Source organism: Acinonyx jubatus, chromosome A1, assembly GCF_027475565.1.
Source record: "Acinonyx jubatus isolate Ajub_Pintada_27869175 chromosome A1, VMU_Ajub_asm_v1.0, whole genome shotgun sequence".
Lineage (NCBI taxonomy): Eukaryota > Metazoa > Chordata > Mammalia > Carnivora > Felidae > Acinonyx > Acinonyx jubatus.
The window spans coordinates 222,586,928-222,611,452 of record NC_069380.1 but is presented as its reverse complement, the minus strand read 5'-3'; the positions used below and the strand labels follow the sequence as shown (position 1 = coordinate 222,611,452).

The window sequence follows — 24,525 nt, the reverse complement described above, 5'->3', positions numbered from 1 at the left end:
CCCATCTCTTCCAGCTCTTTCTGAGTCATATCCTTTTATAATAAACCGGTCATCCAGTAAGGAAACTGGCTTCCTGAGTTCTGTGAGCCACTCTAGCAAATTAATCAAACAAAGGAGTGGATCCGTTGGAACCTCCAATCTATAGCCCGGCGAATCAGCAGCACAGGTGACAACTCGGAATTGTGACTGGTACCTGAAGTGGGGGGTGGGCAACACGGAGACGGCAGTCTTGGGGGACTGAACCCTTAACCTGTGGGATGAGACATCATCTCCAGGTAGGCCGTCTCAGAACTGAGTTACTGCTAGGTAATGTGGAGAATACGACAGAACACGTATATTACAGCACAGTGATACCCAGAACTAGGTATCCCCTTCCTTCCTTGCGAACCATAATCACAGAACTAGAAAGCCAAACTTAAGAATACAAGCAAAAGTAATACTTCTCCAAAGAAGACATCCAGACGGCCAACCGACACATGAAAAAATGCTCCACATCACTCATCATCAGGGAAATACAAATCAAAACCACCGTGAGATACCACCTTACACCTGTCAGAATGGCTCACATGAACAACTCAGGCAACAACAGATGTTGGAGAGGATGCGGAGAAAGAGGGTCTCTTTTGCGTTGTTGGTGGGAATGCAAGCTGGTGCAGCCACTCTGGAAAACAGGATGGAGGTTCCTCAAAAAACTAAAAATAGAACTACCCTACGACCCAGCAACTGCACTACTAGGCATTTATCCAAGGGATACAGGTGTGCTGTTTCGAAGGGGCATACGCACCCCAATGTTTATAGCCGCACTATCGAGAATAGCCAAAGTATGGAAAGAGCCCAAATGTCTATTGGTGGATGAATGGATAAAGAAAATGTGGTATATATATACAACAGAGTATTACTCGGCAATCAAAAAGAATGAAATCTTGCCATTTGCAACTACGTGGGTGGAACTAGAGGGTATTATGCTAAGCAAAATTAGTTAGAGAAAGACAAAAATCATATCACTTCACTCCTATGAGGACTTTAAGAGACAAAACAGACGGACGAAAGGGAAGGGAAACAAAAATAATATAAAAACAGGGAGGGGGACAAAACAGAAGAGACTCATAAATATGGAGAGCGAACTGAGGGTTGCTGGAGGGGTGGTGGCGGGGGGGATGGGCTAAACAGGTGAGGGGCATAAGGAATCTACTGAAATCATTGCTTCACTATATACTAACTAATTTGGATGTACATCTTAAGAAATAAAAAATAAAGTTAAATCAAAAAAAAAAAAAAAGAATAGAAGCAAAAGTAGAACGCCAAAAAAAAAAAAAAAATCCAAATGAACAGGACTAATTCTAACCTACTGGTTAGCGTCACTGCTTTGTAGTGTGACGGTCTCACTACCTGGGTGCGGAGCCTGGTGTCTTTCTTCCACCATGGGCGGCGTGGTGACTCGTTTCTTCCACCTTGTTCCTTTCTTCTAGCTGCCGTACAACAGTGACTCGTACAGCAATTACAATGTTATTCTACCTCCACGAAAAGCAAACACATCGCTTACACATCCAGTCCTACATTTTTCTCATCAGCCCATGGCAATTACGGTCCTAACCCCTGGTGCCAACATGACTGCTGACACAAACATGGGCTTCAGAGAACACGTGTTCTCCCAGAACCAACATGAGCTTAGCCTGCCGAAAGCGAAACAAAAAACTATGAAAACAACAAAAAAAAAAAAAAAAAGAAAGAAAGAAAGAAAAGAAAAATAACCCCAATCACTGATATGGGGGCCTCACAGGCCATATTAAAAGCTTTGAGAAGTTTTCATAGGCAGAATCAAAGTCACAAGACAGTTTTTTGAGCAGGAGGCGGTCATGACCAAGTTCATGGTTTTAAAGAATCGCTCTGTGCAGAGTATGGAGTGTGGTGAATGCATGGAGGGAGGCCAGAGAGGACACAGGGAGACAGACGTGAGGACAGAAGGGGAGATAAGAGAGGGGGCGGCGGAGACGAAAAGCGAGCGGCCCTGGGAAAGATGGTGGGGGGTGGGGGTGGAACAACATGGACAGCCCCGGTCAGGAGGGTGGTAAGGGACAGCGACATGCAGGGAAGGACTCCTGAGAGCCCGGGGAGCTTGCCAGGGGGATGATCCTAGTGTTGCCACACAGGCCTGCAGAGCTGGCAAAACCCAGGCAGCAGTCTCCGTGAGATCGGGGTGCTTTACTGTGTACGATTTTACCTTAATGGGGGGGCGGGAGGGGGCATGTGGAGAAGAACTTCTAGTTCCAAGAAGGACTTCTTGACCTCAGGCTTGTGACCTGGTGGCATGGAGTCCACCTGCTGAGCATGAGAACAGGAGAGGAGGGACACATGTCTGGGAGAAGCTTCGGATGAATGTAGGACGTGCTCTGAGATGCCCATGAGCCATCTCTGTGATGGGACCTCAGAGGCACTTGGACATACATCTGGAACTCAGAGGAGAAACTTGCGGGCGAGGGTGGAGGGGTCTGAGACCAGGGAGTCCTGCACACCCGGAGACGGAAAGGTTGACGGAAGAGGAGCTGGTGGAGGATGACTGGGGAGCCCCAGGGAACAAGGAAGCGACCCACAATGATGGCGCACCATGGAAGGAGTGGGGGAGGTGTGTGGCCTAAGGGCGATACGGAACCAAAGGTGAATATATTTTTTTTAAAGGATGGAACGTACTAGAAATGCCAAGGATCCAGTAGAAAAGGAGAAATCAGAGAATCGGGCAGGGAGGCCCAAAGACAGAGAGCAAAGCCCGCAAGAAAGCAGAGAGGAGGGATTCTGAACCCACATGAAGGCAAGGGCCCCTTGATGTGAACCACCCACACAGGCTAGTCTCCCAGATACCTGCCCTGGTGCCCACAAACTATGGCGCCAGATCCGCTCTGCTGCCTGTTTTTATAAATAAAGTTTTATTGGAACACAGACCAGCTTGTGAGTGTTCTCGTCCTCAAAGGGCAGAGTCGAATAGTTGTAACAAGACCGACTCACGACGCTTGAAGTATATACTCCTGGCTCCTCATAGAACACTTTGTGGACACCTGGCAAACATTCTCAGTCCTGTGTGAATCAAATTCTTAATTCACACGATGCTCTCGAGATCCTTGCTTGCCAGAGGTCTCAGGCAAGTGTCCACCTACATGGGATTCAGCGCACGGGTCTCCGCAAGCAGGACAAAGCCCTGAACACGTGTCCTGCACCAGCAAGGAGGAGTCCGTTCTAAAATGACATGGGGAGACTGGAGCTCAATCCTGGGTCTACTGCTCACAGCTGAGGCCTCTGGAAAGTCACTTAACAGCACAGAGCCTCAGTGTCCCCACGGAAAGCCTCTTGGGCTTGTCTGGCGATGACGCACACACGTGTCTTTCAATTCCCTTTCCTTGCCTTTCCAACCCCAGCCCTTCGTGTCCCTCAGCAAACCCGACGGCCTCATGGGCTACTTTCCACTTCCTAACTACCCTTGTTGGTCCAAACATCGATGCTTTTACAAGCGCTTCTGTGCCCTTCCTCTCCTTCATGCCGGCCATATTCCCACACATTCTCTGACTCATAACCATACACCCTTTTCTCCATGAAGTACTGACCGAGTTCCTTCCTGAGGACCTACCACCTCCTCTCTGAGCGACCATGGACACATTTCTAGTATAGCTTTTGGTAGCCTATATTGAAATTACTTAGTTCTATCAGTTTCTTCCCATCAGAGGAGAAGTTCCTGAAGGCAACGATTGGATTTTATTTCATTTTTTCTTAATCCCCAAACTCTAGCACAGCAACCTGCCATATTACATGAGCACGAGGCATGCATGCCTCATGCCTAATTCAGGTTGGTGCCTTTTAAGAAAATATTTTAATGTTATTTTTTTTTGAGAGAGAGAGAGCGTGCTCACAAGCATGCACAGGGGAAGGGGCCAAAGAGAGAGAGGGAGACACAGAATCTGAAGCTGACTCCAGGCTCTGAGCCATCAGCACAGAGCCCGACGCAGGGCTTGAACTCAGGGACCATGAGATCATGACCTGAGCGGAAGTCAGACACTTAACCGACTGAGCCACCCAGGTGCCCCAACTTGGTGCCCTTCTAATCCAGGACGCAAGTTTTGTTCACTGTTCCAACCCCATCATTTCTAAGTACATCATTAGAAACAGAAAAAGATGGAACACTTAATTATCATTCCAGAATGGAAAAGAAATCGCTCCAGTTTTGGAACACCAAACATGCAAAGCAAGCAAAGGTCCTAAACCCAGCCACTCTGGACACCCCGGTTGAATGCTGGCCCTCTTACCAGACACTCGGACAGTGAGCTTCATGGATGAATCAGGCACAGGCCTGACTTACATGACACACCTGAAAAGGTCACGTATCCTGATAGGCCCTGATAAACTAAACCCTGCCTGTCCAATCAAGGTGTGAGAAACTGAGGTCAACGTAGAATGTACCAGATCAAACAAAATCAAATGCTGATCTTGCCAGCTAGATGAAAAAAACAGAAAAATTCTCAAGTTTCAAACATAGATTGATATTTTAAAAACTATAATAGCATAAGCATTTGCTTAAATGTGCACAAAAAGGCAAAAATTAGAGCTTAGGAGAGGTAACAACCTTCTAAGTAAGACCAACATGAGAGGCTTGGGCTAGAAGCCTGGAGACTCAGCATGCCACCAAAGAGATGGGGACCTTGGCCAAGGGACCCAGGCTCGTGAAATGAGGGAATAATTGATGTCTGAAGTCCTAATTCCAAACAGGCCTACTTTCTGATTTTAAGGTATCGCATGAGAAAAGGTTTTCAAAGTAGTAAAACACATTGTATCCACCAGGGGGCAGATCACGCCTGAGGAAATCTACACAGGGCTACGTACAGTAACCTGCAATTTGTATTTTTATACTCAATTTTCTGTAAATTCCCACAGCCCCCATCCCCATAAAAAAAAAAAAAAAAAACAACTGGAGAGATTAAACAAGACACATTTTAATGAGAACTCTATTCTTAAAGACTCCATTTCCTGAGTTAATTTAGATAAATACAGTTACTCCGTTCACATCAGTATTTCAAAATGAGAGCTTTCTATCCGGGATCCACTCACCCTCTACCTCCCCCCTTATTTTAAATACCACAGTCTTGGGCGTGAAAATGCCAACCCCTTTCCGTTTTATTACACACACACACACACACACACACACACACACACACGCACACGCACAATGATCTCATTTGATTTTTCACTTTCTTCCTAAGCTGCTCTGTCGAGCAAGTAAGCGACAGACAAGGGATCCTCTCATTTTTTTCCAATGAAAGTGGGTAACACAGGCCATTATCAGTGGCAAATAGTTAGGTACCTGAGTATGGAAAACAATTCAATCTTCTTAAAATAGATGTTTTCTTCCTTTCTGTTCATCTTATTAAATTATTTTCTGCAGGCTGAAATGGTGATCTTAAAGTCTAAGTTCTGAGCCTTGCTGAAGTCATCTGGAAGAGGCTTCAAACAATGTGCTTGCAGTCACAGGGCAAGTTCCTTTACTGGCAATGGGACCCTTGAAAGCCCCCCTCCCTTTTTAAAAAAATACATTGAATAGTGTCATTCCTTTTTTTAAAAAAAAATTTTTTTAACATTTTATTTATTTTTGAGACAGGGAAAGACAGAGCATGAACAGGGGAGGATCAGAGAGAGGGTGACACAGAATCTGAAACAGGCTCCAGGCTCTGAGCTGTCAGCACAGAGCCCGACGCGGGGCTCGAACCCACGGACCGCGAGATCGTGACCTGAGCTGAAGTCAGCCGCTTAACAGACTGAGCCACCCAGGCACCCCGAATAGCGTCATTTCGATTAGCCTCAAGTCATAACGATTCATATTTGCTCCCCTAACTAAATGGGTAGCCCCTCTATCCAAGTTACTTGCACCGCCCAGGACGTGAGCACCATAAAAGTGATAAAGCCAAGACAGTGTATCTGCCCCGATGCTTCCCTGCCCCACAAGAGGCAGAGAGTGAGGTCGAACGAGGAAGAGGAAGGCAACGTTCTGCTGTTCTAGTGGTATAAATTCTGACCTGTTACAAAAAGCAAGGACCCGTGCACAAGGCCAACGGGTGAAAACGGTCAGAAGAATACAATCCCTCAAGCAGTTTTCTGCGTGTGGCGCCCGCAAATACCACAGGACAGCCACACGCACCAAAGGGCCGTCGGAAGGTTTCGGTGAGTTGATGCCTGAAAAGTTCCTGCCCGGCGTCCACCTCACAGCCAGCCTTCAAACCCCATGAGCACATTCATCCCCAAACACATACCGCGCGGGACACTGTGTCTCCCAAACGTCCTCGGCTGGGGGCCCCCCGGTTCCCTTCCCCGTGCCCCTACGCTCCCCCTTTCCTCCCTACAGGAGCAAGGACGGCTTCCCTGACAGGTGAGCCGGGGGCGGGGGAGAGGGGGGAGGGCTGGTCAGGGAACTGGCTTCCCGCAGTGATCGTGGCCACCGCTGACCTGCCCTGTATCCGGATCAGGGGGTTCCGTCTAATCTGGGGCTGCGGTGTTAGCCAACCCCACTGGCTGCAAGTCTAAAGTTAACATATGGCTCCCCATCGGTCTCACTCCCATGGAATCAGAAATCCGGAGGGGGAAAGGAGGGTCTCATTGAACATCTCCTCCAAATCCAAACAGCCTTGTCCTTCCCGCTTGAAATACCAGACTTCTTTAGCCACAAGTTGGGACTAGAAAGTCACCAAAAACAGAAGCCACTATCTTTCACACCAGCCGTTCTGGTACACCACAGGTTCCCAGTGACGGCCGTGCCCCGTGAATGCAGCCCTGGAAGCAGGAAAGAATCCAGGCTTCGGTAACTGCACGGAAACCTCACTGGCAGGGAGGCTCAGCACATCTGCTGCGAATATCGTCCCGGGGTCTTATAAGGAATAGAAAGATCCAATTGGATGTCCCTAGAGTTTAAGTGATGAGGCCAATCTGAATTAGTAAAAATTAAGAAATACCTGTCTTAATGTTTATTTTTGAGAGAGAGAGCGAGAGAGAGAGCGAGCGAGCGAGCACACACGCAGGGGAGGGTCAGAGAGACAGACGGAGACACAGAATCCGAAACAGGCTCCAGGCTCCGAGCTGTCGGCACAGAGCCCGACGCAGGGCTCGAACCCACGGACCGCGAGACCGTGACCTGAGCTGAGGCCGGACGCTTAACCGACTGCGCCACCCAGGCGCCCCAAGAAATATGTTTAAGGAAATGTACTCTACTGCTTTTCGAGACAGTTCCTAGTGATCGGTTGTGACAGTGGGTCTTTTGGTAGTTTAAGAAATGAGTACAACTTGGCTGAAACAGAGATGTCCAGACCCAATTCCGTTGCCACAAAAAGGGAAATAAACACGTCCTTCCATCATTCCCTCAGCACACACACGGCAAGCGCCTTTTCTGTCGCGAATTCAAAGGTACACTTCAGGAACACCCAGTGCAAAATCATTAAAGTTCTTCAGTTTGGGCAATGCTGTGCAACCTTATCAAATCAGACAAAGAAAGACCTCTTGCTCAAATATACATTCTCACTCTAGCATACCTGTCACTTTTTAAATTTGAAAGAATTACGCGTTTTCTTAAATGTATAAAAGGACCATGCCACAATGGAATAAACCAAAGAATAATTAAGGCAAGTAGTGAAAAAAAAAAAAAAAAAAAAGAACGAAAAAGAAAAAGAAGGGAGTAATTCTTCTGAGGCCCAGAGTGAACAACTTTGGTACATCTTGCTTTTTTTTTTTCTAAGCGAGCTTGGGTCTTTTGAAGGCCGTAGGGATCAAGCCACTCAAAAGAGAAAACTCTGCCGGAGAAACTGGGGCACCTAGTAGACCTGTTTCTCGTGAACGTTCTGAGCAGGTTTCGTGCTCCGGGGGCCGGCGGAGGCACCAGCTCTCCGGGGGGTCCCCTTTCCGTCCCTCCGCCACCGGCCTCACGGGGGACGGGTTACCTGATGAGGACACACTGGTTGTCGTGACGCTTCCACAGGCAGCGGTAGCACTCGTTGGCGATGGCGAAGACGTGGGGGGGCAGCTCCCCCAGGTGGCATTTACTGTAGCGCTCCATGGTGGCACGCTCATACAGGCCAGCAATGGTCTTGTAGGGGTTCACGGAGGCAATGATGGAGCCGATGTAGGTCTGCAAGCACACGGGAGGGGGAGACAGAGGAACGCCAGGTTATACGGGGCGCTGGGGGGCCGGGGGGTGCGCGCTGGGCAGAGACAGAAGAGTCTGGATGCGGCTCCGTGCTGGTCCACACTCGGAAGGGGAGGGCGGCCACAACTCCCCAAAGCCACCCGTCCTGGGCTTTCCCGGAAGCCACCTGAGGGTCCGTGAAGGGGAAAGACGGGGTTCCCCTCTGCACACGTTTCCTAGATGCCTCTGGGATAAAACCTTGGCATCCTGTACAGACAAAGGGAGCCATTTCAAAGAGGACTCACAGTGAAAGGCAAACCGGAGGCCCAAATCCCTGCTCCCCTGTCCCAGGCACAGAGGACTATCCACTCCCATCTTCTTTCTGGTTGGGTGTCTATCAGGAAACAGCGGGGTTAAAGAACTAGAGAGACGCCGAGGGGCTGGGGGAGAGGGGAATGGAGAGTTACTGTTTGAGAGAGTAAGAAGATTCTAGAGACAGACAGTGCTTATAGTCACACAGCATTGCAAATGCATTCAAAGTACTGAATTGTTCACTTAAAAACAGTCGACATGGGGGTGCCTGGGTGGCTCAGTCGGTTAAGCGTCCGACTTTGGCTCAGGTCATGATCTCACGGTTCATGGGTTCAAGCCCCGCGTCGGGCTCTGTGCTGACAGCTCGGAGCCTGGAGCCTGCTTCGGATTCTGTGTCTCCCTCTCTCTCTGCCCCTCCCCTGTTTGCACTCTGTCTCTCTGTCTCTCTCTCAAAAATAAACATTAAAAAAATTTTTTTTTAAAAAAGACTTTTTTTAAAAGTCAAAATGGTAAATTGTATGTCATCCATATCTAACCATACCTTTTTAAAATGTTTATTTAGAGAGAGAGAGAGCAAGCATACGCATGCATGAGTTGGGGGTACAGAGAGAGAGGGAGAGAGAGAATCCCAAGCAGGCTCTGTGCTGTCAGCACAGAGCCCGACGCGGAGCTCGATCACACGAACCGCGAGACCACGTCCTGGGCCAAAATCAAGGGTGGGTCACTTAACTGACCGAGCCACCCAGGGACCCCTTAACGGTAACTTTTAAAAACCAAGATTGTTTTGAAAATACTGGTGCTGAATAAGTGATCTGGGACTCAGATGCCGGACAATCTTAACCCTTCTGGAACAAAACCCGAGCTAGAAATGAATCAAGCTCTTCAGAGCAGCAAAGCCGAGGCCACGCTCATTAAAATGTGAGGCCTGCTGCCTCCTTCACGTGCACAAAACCGTCCGCTTGTACTCCCGCCAGAAACGCTAACGGACTGCGGTTATCGGGCTTCCCGGCACAGACACGGCTGAAGCAGCAGACAGAGGGGTAGAAGCAGACCCCAGTCACCACCACTACCTTTTACGGAGCACGGGCCCTGTGCCAAGTGCTTCGTGGAGCCTTCGGGGCTGCACGGGAGCCTCCAAAATTCCTGCGGTGAAGCCTTGACCCCTAACACCTCGGAAAGGGACCGCACTTGGAGCGAAGGCCTCTAAAGAGATGATGAAACTGAGACGAAGCTGTTAGGGCAGGTCCTATCCAACGGGACTGGCACCCTTTCAGGAGGAAAGCTGCGTGCTCAAAGAAACACCAGATGTGTGTGCACAGACAAAGACCATGTGAGGACACAGAAGGCAGCTGTCTGCAAGCCGAGGAAGGAGCCCTCGGGAGAAGCCAACCCTGCCAACACCTTGACCTAGGACCTCCAGCCCCCAGAACGGTGAGAAGATCAGTGTCCGTTTAAGCCGCCCCCTCAGTGATACTTTGTTGGGACCTCCGGAGCCGACCACCACACGGGGCCCCTGTAACACTCACCAGAGCCTAAAGAGCTCCACAGCATGACTACTCCCATTTTTCAGATGCGGAAACTGAGGCACGGGGAAACAATGGCACGTTCGCCTATTGCAGTCAGTATGCGGTGGAAAGCAAACCAATTTGCAGAAACGTCTTATATCCCTTGGCAGGGCACGGCAGCGCAGCAAGGAAAGGAAAAGCAAGCGACGCTAGGCAGAAGGTGCGACCCTCCCGAGAGCGTCTGTACCACACGCGACGCTGCAGCATTTAGCCATCATCCACTTTCAGAGCGCCTGCCTGCCACGAGCACGCAACACGGTATCATATGCTCCGCGGAACTGTTTCCAAACGTAAGGAGGTTTCCAATATGTTTTGGGAATGTTTTGAACCAAAAAAGGTTAAAAAACATAAAAGAATTATTACCGTATGACCAACTCCTAGATATAGAACCCAAAGAGTTAAAAACAGGCCCTCCGACAAATAACAGCATCTTTCGCACTTACCTAACAATGGAAACCACCCGAGTGCCAACGATCAGAGGGGCCAGTACACGAGAGAAGGTACGTCCATACAACGGACTATTATTCTGCCACACAAAGGAATAAAGTACTGACACGTGTTACAATGGAGAACATCGCAAATACCACACTAAGTTAAAGAAGTCAGACCTGAAAGTTCACGTATCCAGAAGAACAATGGGGAACACGGAAAACATTACACCAAGTTGGAGAAGTCAGACCTGAAAGTTCACGTATCCAGAAGAGGTAAATCCATAAAGACAGACGATTGGTGGTAGTTACTATGGGCAGGGGGAGGAGGCCAGAAGTAGGGGGTGACCGCTTAGTGGGTCTAGGGTTCCGTTCAGGGTGATGAAAATATTTTAGAACTAGACAGGGAGGCTGGCTGTACAAGAACTGTGGGTGTACGAAATACCACTGAATCGTATACTCTAAAGTGGTTCATTTTCAGTTATGACAATTTCACCTCAATTAACAGAAGAAGACATAGCACGTTAATGGGTAAATGTTCAGGTCTTTGGAAACCTCAACTCTCTAGAAAGCCCATCTTCCCCTGCCAGAGCACTGTGGGCAAGATTTGGCCATACAGACAGGACTGCTTTCTCCTCTGGGGAAGGAAAGTCTCATAAACATATATTTTATGCTTATTTTGAGAGACAGCGTGTGAGCATGCAAGCACGGGGTGGGGGGGAGAGGGGGAGAGAGAGAGAGAGAGAGAGAGAGACAGAAAGAGACAGAGAGAGAATACCAAGCAGGCTCTGAACTATCAGTGCAGAGCCCGACTCGGGGCTCGAACTCACAAACCATGAGATCATGACCTGAGCCAAAACCAAGAGACGGTCAACTGAGTGAGCCACCCGGGTGCCCAAGCCTCCTACTTCTAAAGGACAACAGAGAACGACTTGGTTCTCTGGAGGATGCCATATGTCTTCTGTCAATGCTCTGATCACAGGCACTGGTGCCTTCCTTCATGTCAACTGTTTGCAGAGGTAAAGCGGGCAGGCAGACGGTGTCGAGGCTCTGGGTGTCTTAGCCCCTTCCACTATGTTGTCTAAAATGTCAGAGCTGTTTCTACCTTTTGGTAGCGGAATGATTATTTTTAAGCATATTTTTTAAAGTTCGTTTATTTTTAAGTACTTTCTACACCCAATGTGGGGCTCAAACTCATGACCCCCAGATCAAGAGTCACATGCTCTTCCGACTGAGCCAGCCAGGTGCCCTGACTACTCTGCATCTGGAAATCTCAAAACTGTTCATTTTTCTGTGAGATACGTTCTTACTTTTTTCCTCCGTTGGCAGAAATCAAGACACTAATGGCTTCCCTCTTAAAACAGCTCGGCAGGCACACACTGCAATACTCTTTCTCAGTTACAAGTAAAATATAAAAGCCACACAGTGTCAAACTGCACATTAAATTAATATTAGGATATTAACCCGTTAACAACACACTTTTTAAAGAATGATCCGGGGGCGCCTGGGTGGCTCAGTTGGTTAAGCGGCCGACTTCGGCTCAGGTCGTGATCTCACGGTCCGTGAGTTCGAGCCCCACGTCGGGCTCTGTGCTGACAGCTCGGAGCCTGGAGCCTGTTTCAGATTCTGTGTCTCCCTCTCTCTGCCCCTTCCCCGTTCATGCCCTGTCTCTCTCTGTCTCAAAATCAATAAACGTTTAAAAAAAAAAAAAAAAAAAAGAATGATACGCCCTGGGGCGCCAGACTGTTACTCTTGAGCTCAGGATTCTGAGTTCAAGCCCCATGGTGGGTGTAGAGCCTACTTAAAAAGAAAAATAACACAAAAACAGATTGAAAAATGATATGCCCAGCCCACGTCTTGAAAATTTTGCACACCCTGCTCGTGTTTGAACAATTGTTAGACAATTTTAAGGTGAGTCTTTTCTTTTTACGTTTATTTACTTTGAGAGAGCAGGGTGGGGGAGAAGAGAGAAAGGGGAGAGAGAGAATCCCTCGGTCAGCACAGAGCCTGACGCAGGGCTCGAACTCACGAACTGTGTGTGAGATCTTGACCTGAGCCGAAATCAACAGTCGGAGGCTCAACTGACTGAGCTGCCCAGGTGTCCCTCCACGAGCCTTTCTTTAAGAAAGTATCGATTTACTCATTCAGGGTATCATAACCTTTTTACAAACGCTTTACTTTGAAAGTGATTCTCTTGGTCACAATCTCGTAGGCCCGCTGTCCCCTCCTGGTTGGGCCACCCCAATGGTCATGCAGTATCACTTAAGAGATCACTCATCCCGGAAGTGTGGATGACACAGTTTTTGTACGGGGGCAGGGAATCCAAGGGCATTAGAAGCTTGTTAGCGCAGATCAAGTTGGAACATTCCAAATGGTCTTAGGCCTGCTTTTACGTAACTCGCATTGCAGTCTGTAAAGTGTTTCAGAACAGTGTGGTTGGTAGCTAGGACATCCCCATCCCACAACCGCAGCGATTCTAGAGGGGAAGGGAAGCCAGGCACTCTGAACAAGCATTTGTGCAACAGAAAAGCGATCTGCAGAACTGGCAAATACTCCATCGCTGGTCACGCACGGCGGACCCACTAATGCATCATGACATCCTCCCCACCGAGCACGATCACTGCCACACAGCTGGAGCACACTTTTCCCGAAACAATATTGATCTCCGTGTCTGATTTTCACAGCAAGATGCGGAAACACGTCCCTCGTCTTTCAATCTAGTGAACTGCCATCGAGAAAACTGGTCCTGGGGCACCTGGGTGGCTCGGCTGGTTAAGTGTCCAATTCTTGGTTTCAGCTCGGGTCATGATCTCACGGTTCGTGGGTTCGAGCCTCGCATCGGGTTCCATGCTGGCAGCGTGGAGCCTGCTTGGGATTCTCTCTCTCTCTCTCTCTCTCTCTCTCTCTCTCTCTCTCTCTCTCTCTCTCCCCTCCCACCTCGCCCACTGCTTGCTCACTTTCTCAAAATAAATAAGTAAACTTTATTTAAAAAAAAGAAAGAAAAAGATAATGTGGTTCTTTATTACACATTCTTGAGAAATTAGAAGTTCCACATAAATATTACAAAAAATAGACTTTCATCCCTTTACACAAGAATGCCTGATTTTTCCCACGTTGATGGAATACTTCTGGAAGCCTATATAGCACGTGCCTTTGTGTTCCCAAGCCCAGGTAAGTGAACCTAATTTACTCTTTTGAGGATTTTTGGCTTTTTTCCGTCTCTCAGCCTATGAAAACGATGCCCGCACCGAATGAGGCAGACACAGTCTTACGTGCACTAACCCCGCCCCGGATCGGAGCTCCCGACTACTTCTCCCACCGCGGCCTCTCGACCTTGCCACGTGCCCCACGTAGCACCAGTTGAGGGTGGCCCCAAATCTCAAGGGCATCTCCTTCTGAAACTGCTGTTCCTCCGGTTCCTCCACGAGAGGAGCGGCTGAAGGTGCTAGGAGGGTCTGCGCTCTTTGCAGACAGATCGTTTTGCTGTACAGGCGATGGAAGCCACCAAGCCAGGCTTTTATTTTACTCTGCACGGCACACACCACATACTGCAGGAAATGAGACACACATTCAAAACGATGTGCATTTCGACCGCTGAAACCTTTCACCATCCAAGTAAGTGAGGAGCCCCTTGGCAGCTACGTGTCCTTAACTATGTGACAATGCTTCACACCCCATGCACACATCTGTATCATTAAACCAGATAAAGGGTTGAATTCCTCTGTCCCCACAATGTTCAGGACCCTTCTTGACGGGCGCAGAGAGAGCACTTAAGGCTAAAATTGCTGCATCCGATTTCAAAAGATCAAGCATCTGTTGGCATATGGCTATATTCCAACAGGACTCTAAGAATGCAGGCACTCCTGTTGGGCCCCTTCCACTTTGTGGTTGAGGCTTCCAGCATATAAAACACATAATCTACGAGGGAGGGGAGGGGAGGGGAGGGGAGGGGAGGGGAGGGGAGAAAGGAAGGAAGGAGGAGGAAGGAAGGAAGGAAGGAAGGAAGGAAGGAAGAAAGAAAGAAAGAAAGAAAGAAAGAAAGAAAGAAAGAAAGAAAGAAAGAAAGAAAATCCCTACAGTTTAGACCATGTTAAATAAGCAAAGAGAGCTAAGCTACACACATTTATAACAGGTCTTGAATCTGTTCCAGATTTTCCTTAAATGCATGTTCTCCAAGTACTTTCTTGTTCTCTTTGCTGTACTCCTGAGGGAAGAATGGGTTTTCAAACTTTGCATTCTACAGAGCATATAAAAAATACTACCCAGTAGCTAAAAGGTGTCAGCAATCCAAGCATCCACCAATGGATGAATGGATAAGCAAACTGTGATACACACATACACTGGAGTATTATGCAGCCTTAAAAAAGGAAGGAAATTTCTGACACACACAACACAGACGTTCCGCTAAGTGAAATAAATCAGTCACCAAAGGACGACTATCGTGGGATTCCACTGAAACGAGGTACCTAGAGTAGTCAACTTCATAGAAACAGAAAGGAGAGAGGCAGTTGCCGTGGGCTGACGAGTGGGGAATGTGGAAGTTAATGGGAACAGAGTTCCAGTTTTCGAAGTTGCAAGCATTCTAAAAGATTCAAAACGATGTGCACATACTTAACGCTACTGAAGTATACACTTTCAAATGGTCAGGATGACAAAGTTTATGTGTATTTGATCTCAACTAAACATTTTAAAAATTAAAAAGATACGAGAATTTTGGTGCTGATAGAATACGTTAATCTCTTTTTTGTAGTATCAGGGAGCGATCTGAAAACAAGCACAGAATTAAGGGTAGTAACAAGAGGCATATGCGCCTTCCAATTTCAACCCAAGTTGAGAAAAATATTCTGGTGACAAATTACAGACTGTTTAGTAAGGGAGAGAATGAAAGGCACGCAGGTTTCCAGGGGTGACATAATCTGATTCGAGTTCAGATATTAATAACTACACAGGTTGTGGCTGAAAGTACATTCAACAGATGGGAATCCCACATACCAACATTGATAGCAAACAGCCAGACTGAATTTGAGCCTAAACTCAATAATCTAACAGGGCACCTGGCTGGCTCAGTTGGTTAAGCATCGGACTCTTGATCTCAGCTCAGGTCTTGTTCTCAGAGTCTTGAGTTCAAGACCTACATTGGGCTCCACGCTGGGTGTGGAGACTACTTAAAACAAACCAACAAAAAATTCCATCTGAAATCTCTATTGCCCATCTCTCCCCATGTACTGTTTTGAAATCTCTTTACAAAAAACAAACAAACAAACAAACAAGGAAAGAATATGTAAAATGTGTCTGGTTGGTACAGACTGAGAACTCAATTTTTTAATTTTTTTTAAGACGACAGGAAATCTTACTTCATTTAGAGTTCAAAATGCCTCCCTAATATAAGTGCCTCCATTTGGCATCAGGGGTTAATCAGGCTCTTCCAACATGAATGCACAAGTTTTATATTTCACCTTCTCACTAATAGCCTAAGTCACTTCTTAAAAGGCTTGTCAACAGATTTTAAATGACAATTAAGCCCACATGTTTCCAACACAACTTTATCTGACATTTCGTAATTGTGGGGCAAAGACAATCCTACCCACAGAGACACATCTTCGCAGCCCTCATCTGCTCCAACGTAACCTCGAGATGTGGGCAGGCCAGCGGCCACTGTTCTGCCTCTTCTGACAGATGAGGGAAAGGTAAGTGCTGCCCCTGTAGTCACAGAGCCAGCGGATGAAATCGAGGACAGGACCCCGGGTTCCCGGCGTCCCACACTGTGGGCCTGCGGTGGCCCGCATCACCACTCACCCATGTCCAGATGGGAATTATCCCAGACTCTGTCCAGCTCATCACCCGTGACCAATGCCTCCACGTTTATATGCCCCACTTTCCGTGAACCCTAGAACCTATCTCCTTCCTTCCCTTCCATCCCCCGCCCTGGCCTCATTTGCTTACATGTCACAAATGTCCCATTCCTCACTGATTTCCCACCGTGGTCTGGCATGTCCAATCCAAGCTCCAAGCTTGACACGGGAATTGTTGAACAGGACAAGTCTCCTGCTTAGAAAACCCTTCTTCACCAAATCCCACCATCTCTGGGGGTCACCCGCTGGGATATTTAAGAAGACAGTCTGAGCTGCTCCCAAAAGGTGAGAGAACAGCTTGAGTCCTAACGAATTATTCTCATGACAGTTGTGGAATTTGGGGGGCGGGGGGGGGCTCCAGCTACTTAGTGAGTTTTCACCGTTCGCGCCCATGTTTGAACCTCCATAAAACAGAAGTACGAAACAACATGGGGACGACAGCAATAGTTCCTAACAGCTTATTGAAAGAAGGACGAGTCAGGTGGAATCTTAGAGGTCTATCAGCAAAAATAATTACTGCCCAAGACCTCTTATCTTTTCCCCACTTCCTTAAACATACCACTCTGCCTGGGTAATTTTATCCCTAGAACAAAGGCTGCGTGGATAAGAGATTCATCAGTATTAGTAAAAATGGTGACCGGCAAGCGAAGGGGTTCAAAGAAGAGCCTGGCTGTAAATTAAGTGCCAAGTGAAGCAAAGGTCACATGTGGTAAGAAATTCTAAAAGCTGTGACACACACTGGTTACGTGTCGTAGCGTTTATCACTCTATAAAAAGGTATCAGTACTGCTCTACAAATGGCCATGACCACCCCATGCAGTTTCAGACTGTGGACACATGAAACTCTCAAACATGAGGCAGGACCAGGACTACGACTGGTCTCCTCATACTGGATTCCAAATTCCACAAGAATAAATAGCTTGGTCATTTTCACAGCTTTTCAGAAACAGACCATTCTACTTTGAAGCACATGACATATTTTTCTAGTCACAAAAGTTCCACATAACTCCCCAAAGAATACATTTCCTTGCCCGTTTTAATAATCTGGAACGGCTGTTGCACATACTGCTTAAAAACGTTGGAAGAAACTCACTGCATCTCTTCAATCCAAAGTCCACCAACTCAAGATTTTCGAAAGGCCATCAGCGTGTCCTGCCTGGCATCCCATCTCCCTCCAAAAGGACCGGGGGTGACGAAGAAAACGAAAAGTGACCCAGGGGCCTCAGATGCTTTGAGATACGGAGAGATCCATGCTACCATTAAGAAGGCACTGTTCAAACACGGGAACAAATGGTCTATGCGACAAAGTTTGGTCATCAGAACCCAGAAGTCCTTAGCCCGGAGCACCTTGCCCCAGAACACTGCTTAACCCCTCTGGGCCTACGCTTCTGGTCAGTCTAACCACATATCCTCTGATGACCCCCACCTGACTGCTATGTGAGAGTACTACATAAGTCAGAGGTATTTATCGTTTTTGTTAATGAGGATAAAAACCACAACTTGCTTTTCCCCATGTTATCCTGAACATAGCTGGATACGGAACAGATCATCTGAAATGCATTAGAGAAATTGGCTAGTCGGGGCCCTGCCATACTCTGCTAAAGGGAAAACCGATTAAGAGGTGGGGATCGTCAGATTTATTTCCCATACACCCTTCTCCTCTTTCCTTCCCTTTTGGTCATCACAGCTCAATATGCCAATAATTTACTTCCTCAATCTTCACCTTCAATGCAGCTTCAGTTTTACATCACAGATCCACACACTCAGTGGCCCACTGGACATCTTCACTTGGATGACCCTTAGCTCCAACTCAGATGGACGAGGCTAAGCTCCCCCCAAACACCCATTTCTTCTCAGTGCCATCTTGACAAATGCACCACAGTCAACCCAATGGTTAATCCAGAAATCGAGGAGCCATCCTACAGAAATTCACTCTATCAGCCCCCTGCCCGCACCCTCTCAAACACTTGCATTCTTCCTCTCGGTATGCTTCATACTCAAACTCTCTCAGGATTGGTGTGGAACGCCATCGTTTCCCATCGAGTTGGCTGGTCAACTTTCTCCTCCTAGGCTGGATACGCCCCGCACTCATCCAACACCTCGCAGGCGGAGTGAGCTCCCCCAGAACTCCTGTTTAAAGTTGTCCCACGCGGCCTTCACAGATCTATTCAAACTCATTCATGTATACACGGAGCCCTTCCTCACCTGTTCCCGACCATCTTGCCGGACAGCTGCCCGCCACAGTGGTTTCAGCATCTTGGTTTCCCACAGTTGGACAAACGCACCCTACTGGCTCACGTGTTTGGCACGTGGCAATCTTCTGCTAGAAATGAGCCACTCTCTCTCTCGGCCAAACTAGTGCCTCTCCCGGGAATCATTTTCCTCTGACCCTTTCCTTCTTTTCTCCTTTGGGTGCCTGGTCTTGATGTTCCAAAGTACTTTTATCACACGCACCGCACCCTGAGCAGTGGTCAGTGGTGTGCCTGTGTCTGTCTTCACCAAGGAACCGTGAGGTCTTCGAGAGGCGGGATCTCTCATTTATCCAATCTTTCAAGAAGCAACTCCTGTGAACAAGAGTACTCTTGCGTCCTTGGAGGTTAGCGCTCAGCCCGGCCCACGGGTAGGGCGACATCGACGTAGCTATATTGGGGGCACATGATTTGACCACAAATAAATTCGAGTTTTAACCATGTTGCAGCGCTCTAAGGCCACTACCTTCTACATAAAAATACAAAAAACAAAAAACAAACACAACTGCTTTCTGTCATTATCCAATTAAACCATTGAAAACATTTTTACACAATTAAAAACAAACTGTGAAGCATTCAAGTTAGTTGAAAACCAGACGGCAAGTTAGTCGGAAACTTCAGTCGATGCTGAAGTCAAGCTCTGAAATTCAGAAGCGACACTTCCATTTAATGGGAGTAACCTTCGGGCCAACATTCCCTCCTTGGTCAAAGGAATCTGACCTTCGAAAGAGAGGCAGGAAAGGGAGAGAAAACATCATAAAAACAACGTTCCTAACCGCCACCCTCATGTGCTGATACGGAAGTGGCCACTCAAGCGTACCAATGTTCGGCAAAGTTTAAAAATACATACGGCCAAGGCAGATGGGTGATCATCATTTTCTGGCAACATCAGTTTTGATTTCATGTGAAAAAACGCCTCAGACAAACCACATTGGGTTCAGCCGTTCCTGGTATGAGGGAGGACTGGCCATCCTGTTTTAAGGCCATCCCTGCATCCCTGAGAGGCATGTGGGTACGTGACACTGGCTTTGGAAAGGGACAGAAATGAATCCCCCCCAGCCCCCCCCCCCAAAAAAGGCTACTTTGGGGAAACCCAATGCAAGGAAACGACACGCGGACTTGGATTTCCAACCCCATCCCACGCCCAGTCCCACCAGTACAGACGGCCCGGGGCTTCCCCACGGGTGAATGCCCTCCACCTGCCGGCTGCAGTCACCAAGTCCTCAGTCGGGTACTGACTGTGAACACGCTGCGCTGGGCGCAGAAGAAGCCGGCTTCCGAGCTCACTCGGGAACATGGTCAGGCCACACTTGCCGACTCGGTCTGGAACGCCGCCCAGCAGAGGGGAGGTATTTCTGAAACCCCCCCAAACACGTTAGCTTTTGTGCCTACAAACAATCTTCTGTGCCTACAGAAGCGTTCATCTTTGGGCCCGGCCCCAGCTTCTCCAAACGGGCTCGTCTGATCCTGATGTCTGTGCTGTGGGTTCGGCAAGCCCAACGAGGGGACAGGCGGGCTGGGTGTCCCCCCCCCCCCTTCCTCTGGAGCCATCCCCGAGGCCATAATTGCAGAGGAGCCCTGCCCTTCCCTGCGGCTCCCTCCCTGATGTGGTTTTGAGCCATTCCTTAGAGGCTGGGGGAAGAGCCTCCCCCGTGCAATTGACCCAGAGCGCGACAAACCCTGGCACGTCATTTGCTTCTCTTCCGTGTGGCTGCAGACCAACCTGCTGCACCACGGAGCCCGCCTGGCAGACCCCGGGCTGACGTGCAACACGACAGAAAAACCTCATCTGCCCTTGTTGACACCGTGTTTAGACACTGGGTACGTGACAATCCGAAACGAGCCAGGCTCCAGACGACACGCTAAGACAGGCGTCCGAAACCAACCCGTCCTCTCCCCACGCTCCTCCCCTGGAGGGGCTGCCGGGACCCTCAGCGCCAAGTTCTCACGGCCACGGGGGCTTCACGAGGCTGGGAGTCATTAAGACGCATCCCTCCTCCCCCACACTTCTATCTCCTTCTTCTCTGGCTCCCGACCCTCCCCGCCCCGCCCCGGGCGAGACCCCCTCCGTCTCTTTGTCCCGGCGTATTCACGACACTCTCTCTGCCAACCTGCCCTCCCTGGCCCATATCACAGCGCTTCACCATCAACGCGTCTGAGTTCTTCCTTGGGGAAACGCCCTCTTCAAAACCCTTTGGCAAGGACGGGGTGGTCTGGGTGCCACCAAGCCCAGATGCTCTGATGGACTGTCAGCCAATCAAGGCCTCTCAACCTCGGGAGGACCGACATCTCAGGCCAGACGACCTTTCGTGGTGGGATGTCAGCAGCACCCCTGACCTCTACCTGCTAGATACCGTTACATCCTCTGCCTTCGCTACGCAGCCAGAGATGCCCTCCAGATTGTGCCGAATGTCCCCTGGGGACAGGTCTCCCGGCTGAGGCTCAATGCTTTAAGGATATTCTGACCCCAGCCTGCCCCTCCCACCTGACTGCTCGACAGTCCCCAGCACACCGGATTCCATGAGCAAAGGGACTTGCCCCGACTGAGGCCATCGCACTGAATTCACTCTCGTCTCTCCATCTGCACGTGTGGCGTCCTCAAGCCTTTCCTTCTGACCCACTCTTATCCCTGCCTCTGAAGTGTCATTCCTGTCACCTCCTCTCGCCCTATAGGGCGTCTCATGACCAGTTCAGGCTTTCTCACCCACCTACAGGTTACCTCTCCCTACCTCTTCTTTGTCCCATAAACACATGCTCCTCTCTCCTCTGTCTTTCGGAACTTACAAGTGCGGGTATCTGTCCTCACCCAGTCTCATGAGTGGCAGGAAGAGACAGAGGAATGTGGGACCCTCGTCAGACCCTCTCCTGAGGAGAAGCAATCAGAGGACAGCCTCTGTGGCAGGAAGCCCACGGCAAAGAGGCCGAGGGGGGAGTCTGGGACGAGGTCCCAGGCTGGGAGCTGTAGTGTTAAGCAGGGCTCCTGTCTCAGAAGTTGCCAGAGGGTGGGAAAGATGGAGCGGAGCCTTAGGCACCAGAAACCTCAAGTTCCAGGAAAGCAATCCAGCATTAGGGCCGAAGGAAGGGGCCCGCGCAAGGCAATCATGCTGAGAGCAGAGCTGCCCTAACCAGGGGTCAGGTCCCAAAAGGACGAGTGGCGAGGCTAGGGTCATGCAGACCCACACAGTGACAGACAAGTCTGTTCCGTTTCCATCCTCAAGAGCCCAGGGCCAAGCTCCAAGCTCCAAGCTCCAGGCAGAAGCTTTATAAAGACCTGGTAGTACAGATAAGTAAGATGGGGGAAAGGTACAAAGTAACGACATTCCAGAAACTTTCCGCTTGTCACTTGATTTTAAAGGAGTCCCGTCAGATATGGGGGTTATGACATCTGACCTTTTAAAAAACATAAATTAAAAACCTGACACACGGGGGGCGCCTGGGTGGCTCAGTCGGTTAAGCGTCCGACTTCAGCTCAGGTCACGATCTCGCAGTCTGCGAGTTCGAGCCCTGCATCGGGTTCTGGGCTGATGGCTCGGAGCCTGGAGCCTGCTTCCGATTCTGTGTCTCCCTCTCTCTCTGCCCCTCCCCCGTTCATGCTGTGTCTCCCTCTGTCTCAAAAATAAATAAACGTTAAAAAAAAAAAATTAAAAAAAAAAAAAAAAAACCTGACACACGGGGCGCCCGGGTGGCTCAGTCAGTTCAGCATCCGTCTTCGGCTCAGGTCATGATCTCACGCTCTGTGAGTTCGAGCTCCGCGTCGGGCTCTGTGCTGACAGCTCAGAGCCTGAAGCCTGCTGCAGATTCTCTGTCTCCCTCTCTCTGCCCCTCCCCAGCTAGCTCGCTCTCTTTCTCTCTTTCAAAAATCAATAAACATTTAAAAAAAAACTGACACACAGATTAAATTATTAATGTAGAGCCCAAGAGAAGGTGGGTAGAGAAATGCATGCTCACCTGGGATTTGTCTGCTCTGAGCATTTATCCCTTTAGAGCTGTCTACCCCATTTTATTTTTTTAAGTTTATTTGTTTATTTTGAGAGAGAGAGAGAGAGAGAGAATGAATAACCCAGGCAGGCTCTGCACCATCAGCACAGAGCTCAATGTGGGGCTCGAACTCACAAACTGTGAGATCACGACCTGAGCGGAAATCAAGAGCTGGATGCTTAACCGACTGAGCCACCTAGGCATCCCTATCTACCCCATTTTAATGGAGGATGGTAACGGCGGGGAAAAATATCTTACTGGGGTCTGGTGAAGTCCTCAGGCAGTAAGGGTGGTCCCCAAGGAGGAAAAAAGCTAAGTCCTTTTTCACACAAGACAGTAGACCTTCCCACCTGGAGAGGAGTCTGCTCCCCGATGACCTGTGTCACCTGCCACTCGGAAGAGAAAGCCAACAAATAAAAATTATGCAAGATCCAGAGTGTCGGAGAAGACCCACGGGGGGTTCCTTCTCAACAACATGACTCACAGGAGGCCGCCTATGGTAGGCAGAAGAACGTGCCCCTCCCCCACCCCAGACGTCCACGCAGAGTCCCCAGGACCCGTGACTCTGCCGTATGCACAGGGCTGTGGGGATAGGATTCGGGCTGGAAACGCCGAGATAGGGAGAGGACCCAGGTGGCCCTAACTGCAGGAATCCTTGAAAACTAGACGTCTTGGCTGCAGAGAGAGAAATGAGAAGAAAGGAGGGGAGAGTAGAAACACGAGAGGGGCTGGGTCCACTGTTGCTGGCTCTGAAGGTGAAAGAAGGGGGCCCGCAGAGGCTAAGAGCAGCCCTGGCTGACAGCCAGCAAGACCACAGGGACCTCGGTCCTGGAACCGCATACAGGACCAGAAGGAGCAGGGGACAGATCGCCCCCTACAGCCTCCAGAAAGGATCACTGACCTTCCCACACCTGGGTTTTAGGCTGGCAAGACCCCAGCCGGACGACTGACCTACAGAACCATAGGGCAGCACCTGCTGTTTTAATGATGGCAATTTTTTATGCCAGCAATAGACAACAGATACAGCACCCGTGGCACAAGTGATTTTTTTTTTCCTCTTAAAGACACAGCCAGGCATCACTCAGAGCTGGGAGAAAAGGCAGGAAAGAGGTGGTTTTTCTGGCAGGTGGTGGTGGTGTTTTGACGGGGCAGAGCCTGGCTTGTGTGGTCTCCACCCCAAACAGCTTCAGCGATAAGAAAATCAAGGTGGCTGCTTCATGATAATACAATGATCCAAGTCTCACAAGGCAGGCTCAGGAGGGCAGTATTAACTGAAATGACCTGCAGATTGACGTACAAAAATCCTGTGTTTTTCCCTCGGAGCAAAGGACAAAGGGGCGCCTGGGTGGCTCAGCTGGTTAGGCGTCTCAGTTTGGTTTTGGCTCACGTCACGACTTCGTGGTTTGTGAGTTTGAGCCCCACGTCGGGCTCCCGGCTGACAGTGTGGAACCTGCTTTGGATTCTCTCTCTCCCTCTCTCTCTCTACCCCTCCCTTACGCTCTCTCGCTCTCTCAAGATAAATAAATAAGCTTTAAAAAAAGGCAGGGGGGAGGAAAAGTTGTTCATTGTAGGGAATAAAGCCAATATCCTATTCATAGGCTTTAGTGGGCAATTCAGCTATCAGGTTTAATATCCTCATCATCATGAAAAGAGGGGGAGGAAAACTTAAAAAAAATTTTTTTAATGTTTATTTAGTTTTGAGAGAGAGACAGAGAGCCAGAGTGCAAGCTGGGGAGGGGCAGAGAGAGAGGGAGACACAGAATCGGAAGCAGGTTCCAGGCTCTGAGCCGTCAGCACGGAGCCCGATGTGGGGCTCGAACCCACGAACTGTGAGATCATGACCCGAGCCGAAGGCAAACGCTTAACCGACTGAGCCACCCAGGCGCCCCTAGGAAAACTTTTTTAAAGACTCTGCCTTTTAAACCCCTTTGGTAGTTTTTTCACCCCTTCCAATTGGATTTTTCCTGACTATTGAATGTAGAGTAAGACCTCGTATCTA

General features: G+C 49.0%; 1 protein-coding gene across 5 annotated transcripts in view; it reads right to left on the bottom strand.

Annotated features, from left to right (window-relative positions):
* Window positions 1-24,525, bottom strand: part of MYO10 (myosin X) — a 225,388-nt gene that overhangs the window by 103,580 nt on the left and 97,283 nt on the right. For 4 of the 5 annotated variants that reach the window (XM_053201948.1, XM_053201955.1, XM_053201951.1 and 1 more), the window contains one exon: window positions 7,959-8,146. In XM_053201948.1, the coding sequence (XP_053057923.1) occupies window positions 7,959-8,146 (188 nt within the window). Of the gene's footprint in view, window positions 1-1,389; window positions 1,711-7,958; window positions 8,147-24,525 lie in introns of those variants that run through there. The other variant, XM_053201959.1, reaches the window with a different exon arrangement.